The 6,155-nt window shown below is 38.5% G+C and overlaps 1 protein-coding gene across 4 annotated transcripts in view; it reads left to right on the top strand.

Moving 5' to 3' along the window:
- CEP15 (centrosomal protein 15) overlaps positions 1 to 6,155 on the top strand; it is a 34,885-nt gene that overhangs the window by 10,246 nt on the left and 18,484 nt on the right. Inside the window, exon 5 of one of the 4 annotated variants that reach the window (XM_083795720.1) lies at positions 1,226 to 5,721. The exons of the other annotated variants lie outside the window; for them this stretch is intronic. Coding sequence (XP_083651846.1) covers positions 1,226 to 1,369 — 144 coding nt within the window. The 3' untranslated portion in view covers positions 1,370 to 5,721. Of the gene's footprint in view, positions 1 to 1,225; positions 5,722 to 6,155 lie in introns of those variants that run through there. 4 annotated transcript variants of the gene reach the window in all.

A 6,155-nucleotide genomic window follows, 5' to 3' on the forward strand; every position in this document is an offset into this window, starting at 1 on the left:
TCTAGTGCAGAGTGCTATAAATAGTAGAAAAAAGAAAACTTTCTTTCATGGTACAAAATTCTGGTGCATGCTTTGCTCCAAAACACTTCTGAGCATATTTCACTCAGCCATCTATGTGTCTGTATTAATATACTTTGAAAGTTATGGCTATAATGGATCCCCAGCTTGCTAAGTCAGAGTAGTTTTGTGTGACAGCACATATGCTTGTCAAAAAAGATTCTTTGAGTAAATCTGTTGAAGAAAATATTTTTGTAAATCTGCAAGAGCTGTAATTATATCTGAGTTGCATGTAAGGATCAGAATGATTAGCCAGGAATCTAATTCTCTGCAGGGAGATGTTCAGTTTTGTGGTATACTTCTACGTTATATATTTAAACAAGTAAAAAAAAAAAAGTTTAATACATATGTACTGTACATCTTTTCTACTATAAATTACTCTTTTTCTGAATGAGCATAGGTATCTAAAAATACCTATACTTGGTTTAATCCAGCTCTTGATCACAGTATTTGGGGGGAAGGGGAGAGGAGGTGGCACTTACAATTTCTTCTTCAAAATTCTACAAACAACAAAGTTACCCTTAGGGTACTGACACCAAAAATGATGAATGGCATTTCCATTCCACAAATAAAATGGAAATCAAGTTTCTTAGTCAGAGGTACAAAGGAATGCAAAGAGTTAGATAAACCAGATTTTTTTCTGACCACAAGATAACCATATAGCCTTTCTTCCTTTTATGATTCAAATACTGGAGCTGGTCGCCTAGTGGGTTAGCGCATAAATTTTACTCAAAGCAATTGAATTGCCTTATTGCAAACTTTCCCGGGAAAAGCAACTTATGCAGCACTTCTTGTTTATAACGTTAAACAGATTTTTTCCACTTCAGAATTTTAATGTCACTGACATATATATTTAAATATGAAAGGTGATTTGGAAAAGTTTACAATCACAAAGTATTTTTATTAAAGGTTTGGTGGGGATTTAAACTAATCTGTTGCTTACCACAAGAGGGCATATTCAGTCACTTCACAGTTCATGATGCAGAATGAAATCCTTCCAGGCTGGTGTTCTGTGCTATATGAGAGACCTGAAATTTCATGCATAGGTTTGATCTTTTGTGGATTGCTTCACTCAGAAGGCAGGACTTAATAATTCATTGTCTATCTATATTGTTTTTAAACATGCGGTGCAGATTCTGAAGTTAAGTTGATTTTTTTCCTTTCTCAGACTCTCTATTGGGCATCAGTAAAAGAGTCTCTTCCCAAGTGGGAACAGTTCCTTTTAGGAAGAGCAGAAGCTCCTGTTGGTTTTAAGAAACTGAAAACTACAAAACAGAACCTAAGCTACCCAGAAGAAGATTCACAAAATTAAACTCTCCGACTTTGTTTCGTAACTTCCTGCTTGAGGGGGCAAGATTGTCCAGGTCACGTAATAAAATATATCACTAAATTGTAATGTACATCACTTATGAAATGAAAATGAACTACATTGGAGAGCTTGCTTTTGTCTCATGCCTAACACTTTACATTTAAACGGTGTTATTTTTGCTTTAGGGGAGCTTAGACTAGCATTCCTTACAACGAGAGAAGCGATCCTTCATGAAGGGACTTTGAGAATCAAAAGTGAGAAACACTGGTGGATAGAAACCCACCGAGGTGATTACTTCTCAGTGTAAGAAAAGTCTTAGATTATTTGTAACCCTCTGCTTTTCCATGTAAGTGTGAGAAGTAAAGACAAATTCATGCGTTATCTTTCTTCACTCTAGTCATCTGTGTGTGCCTCTTTGTGGATCAAGGAGAAGGGAGGAATTTACTGTTAACAGGGAAGGCAGGCTCTTTGCGTCAGAGTAGTCCCAGTTTAGCACTAGAAATCTGTGTAAAAACCTTCATGGCAGCAGATGTAGAAAGAACACCTTGAATTTGTGCTTTTTGCTTTCCCTGATTTTTTTTGCAATTGCTACTTTCGTTGCTTCTACAGCTTGTTCCAGTAACCGTTTCTGCTTTTCCCAGCCTCTAGCTGCCTACTTTATATTTCCTGTCTAATGGGTGGTTAAAGACAAGAAAAAGTAAACAAATATCTAGGCTATTTTTTGCTACTCCTAGGCTGCTCTTAGTGCTATTTTCTCTATGTTGACAATCTATAAGTGAGATCTCTTACTTAGGCATGAAAAGTTTGAAAGAAGCGAGCAGAAAGGTAGCCTGCAGCAAGTGTCAAAAAAACCCTAGCGTATAGAAGTCTCGAAGATAACACTTTCTTTCTCAGCCACTGAACTGCTCCTCAGCATCCTCCTACAGAGGTGCAGTATTGGTGAGTTCTGACCATACAGTCAGCTAACTCTCTGTGCAGCTTTCACTACTCATGCACGCGTGCTTTTTAAAGTACCAGTTCAGTGGAAGATCCTTCTGGGTGTGTGACTTGGCCTGAAGAAATTGCACCCTTCTGAAGCAAAGGATGTCTAGAAAAAAAATATATATATTATATATATATTTTTATATATATTATATATATATTTTTTTCTTTACATTAAGAACTTCAGCTGGAGTCAATATGTTAAATTTTAACCATCTTATACATAACAACATTTTCTTACCCCCCTGACCTGGAGAAGGAAGGGAACAAAAAAAATTGACCTTTGCCAGTGTCTGAGGGTATGAATGTGCAGTAATTACTAATTTGACTAGGCTATTAGTGAACCGATCTGTGCATCTCCATGTTACAGAGATGCAGATTATTTTTATATTAGGGATGTCTGAAGTACTTTTATTGAAACTGAGGCAGTTTTTAGCAACATTAATAAGTGTCCAGATTGCTTCAGATCTATGCACTAAAAAGTATGTGTTCACTTAATTAAACATAATTTAATTATTCACTGATTAGCAGGTGGTGGGGAGTTCATGGTCCAGTCAGAGCTGGAGAACAGACTTCTAGCTGGAAACTATAGGAAGTCTGGGTAGCCTCGAAGGACCAACATCTGCAGCCACTGATCTTCCTGAAAGTAGGCGCTCACTTTTGTCTGAATTTAAATTAGCTGAAGTATCACTCACACAAAAATAAATAAATAAAAACTTCATCTCCGATATAAAAACAATTTTACATTTTCAACGGGAATATTAAGAGTTCATTTAAAACTTTTTCTATTGAAGTGTCCATTAAACTGATAAGTTTTTACAGAAACTGCCATCTTAGAAATATCCTGTTGAGTGGGTGTTGGTGTTTGTAACAATAACGTTGTTTTCATAATATGTGATGGCAGATTAGCACGCTTCTCTGCAGTGTTGTTAACAGTTGTAATTAAGGAATAAACAGTAAAGGGTGTCAGTCCGATGACAATTTCATCTATAGTGTCACAATACAAAATGTCACAAAATATTAGAACTGTTATATAACTACAAAAATATCAAATTAGGCTTTCATCTTACAAGCAGAGAGCTTAAAAAAACCTGGCAGAGAGACCATTGCAATTTTATACCTACTCAGTGTTCTGTCACAAAGACAACTTGGTAATATTTTCTTCTGTAAGATCACAATGTGGTACTCGGTCTGATTTAGCGGGAATGTGTATGTATCTCAGACTTAGAGAGCTCAAATTTAAAAAGGAAATAATTGGAGCCAGTTGAGCAGACAAGAAGGATAAAGCTATTACATGCAGTGCCCCCCTCCCAGAAAAGGGATGGGTGAGCAGTTACTTACTGACAAAGACTGGGACTCATCCCGGTCTTTGCATCCAAAGGGAAATCACTTAAACTAAAATCTGGGCCCCTAAGCACTTTCTACGTGTGAATAATCTGGGTCTTTATCTCTTTGGGCTCCGCCTAAACGCTGGGACACAATGCAGATGCTCGCATAACCTTGCTTCTTTTGATTTTCCCATGGAAGGAAAGTGAAGTGTGGGCTGTGGGGGCATGGCAGCTGGGTGCAGGAGGGTTTTGTGGCGTGCAGTGCAAGGTACCTGCAGGCAGCATTGGTATGGCTGCTGTGCCTCCGTTTAACTGCTGTGGAAGCGAAGGCAGAAACACTTCCCTTAGTCACAAGTATGCTTTGACGGTAATTGTGTCAAACATTATTAGATAATCGATACTGTATTTCTGATTTTTTTGTTATATTGGGCTAAGAGGTGAAGACGAAAATCAAATTATCTTATTTTCAAAAAAGGAAATTATTATTTTTTTCCTCTGTGCTATAGCTGTAGAAGCAATAGGACAGATAGTGCAATGAAAATTAAATAGGAACATGCCCAGAAAAGTGGGGAAGAGGATGAAGAGAAATTTTTAAAGTGGAAGGCGTGTATAGACAGCTGCTCTGGGAGACAAGGGTCTTCTTGTTGGCCTGTGGTCTGACAGAAATAAATGCAATTGCATATGACTAAAGCAGCAAAGTAGTAGGGCATGGAGGCATGCGGCAGGGCCACTAAGGTGGAAGCGCGTGTCCTGATTAGTCACAGACCTTGGGGCAAGCAGCGGCAGGGTGCATAATTACGTGGTGCCTCCTGTTACATCTGTCAAGTGCACAACTTCTTCTACAACTTCTACTGTGACTGAGCTAGCTTGCCACCTGCCTTTGTACAGATACAAAATTGAGAAAGCACCTTAATGTCAGCTGAAGTGTGTTTAAACTCAAACCAACCAAACAAAAAACGGCTACCAGTATGGTTTAATACTGGCATTAAATGAGATCTTGAATGGGTATTCTTCACTGAGTCAAAGCTGTTACTTCAAAAAGACAAATTCAGTGCAGTTATCCCCCACCTCATCCCAGTTTGTTTGTTTTTAATCGTATGTGGTTTCCTATCCGTTCCTGGGTGCATGTTTTTTCCTTTATGACATAACCCGTTACTCTGTATTCTTGACTTGCTGCTTGCCCTTTTGTGCTAAAGTGTGTATGTATGCATAAGCTGCAGTGGTCCTGCCTCTTGCTCGTCGCGCTCTTCTGGTGGGTGGGGGAAAGCAATTGAGAGAGGAGCAGTAGGGGAAATAAAGGGTTTTGCCTTTATGTAAGTTAATGCTCGAGTATCTTAGAAGAAGAGCTAATTAATCACCCTTTTTTAGGTTTATGCGCAGATGAGTAACCACCGTACTAGCCTAGGAGCACAGCCTGTTCACCCATCTTGTCACCTCTACCATCACATTCCCCAGCTTTTGCTTTCTCAGTTATTCTGGCTGTGGGGGCAGTAGCAGAAGGCATGTTAGTTTTCCCTAGGATAAGAAATTTCTTACTCCACAGAATCTTTCTCCAGCCTATTAATTTCATTTGAGAGTATATATGAAATAATAGAAGGGCGTAGAGACACAATATTTGACACTTACTGGAGTGTCCTCTTGAATGCATTTATTCGAGGTCATGTGTTCGTAGAAGTTGGGAGCTAGATTCTAGGCGAGCTTATGGTTCCTCCTTCCTTTTTCATTCACATTGTGTAGTCAGGGATGTAGGTGCTTGGTTTGAGCTTGTTGATACTGAAAAATAAGACAAAATATTAAATGGAATGTAGTTTGAGAGGTTATGTCTGAAAGAAAACATTATTTACTCCATAATGGTAAGTTTCATAATATTTTAATAGTTGTGTTCAGATACAACTTGACCTTAAATATCACCCCAAATGCAAGCTGTTTTAACATATTTGTAATGCTAAGATCTTCATTACTGTAATACTCTGTTTGCTCAAGGATTATTATCCATTGCTATAACGTGTTACGGCTGAAATAAAGCTTTGATCTCGTATTCACCGACTCTTGGATTTTGGTGTTAGATTGCACAGACAAGGTGCGTGTAAATTAGTGCTCACTGGAGCCAAGTGTGTGGACAGCGAGTCCGTCAGTGGTAGCTGCTTTGCTTAGGTGTGCTGTTTATTTTCCGTAATTTTCCTGTGACACTGATCTGAAATATTAATCTGCTGAGTGAAGATTAGAATCTCAGAAGTTTATCGCTTAAAATTGAAACGTAATAAATCCTCGGTGGATTATTTACGCGCTTCCTATTGTTTCACAATAACCGTGTGCTAAATTACTTCAAATATGTGATTACTAGCAAGATAAGGGTAGAGAGAAATTTTTAAGCCCTTGCAAAGGAAATATAGGTAGGGAGAAGGGGGTGGGGGGGAAGGTTATTTGGGGGATTCTCCTGCTGGGTGAGCTCTTTGTCTTTGCAGTAAATAGGGTGATTT

Source organism: Anser anser (genome assembly GCF_964211835.1).
Source record: "Anser anser genome assembly, chromosome: 12".
Taxonomy (NCBI): Eukaryota; Metazoa; Chordata; class Aves; order Anseriformes; family Anatidae; genus Anser; species Anser anser.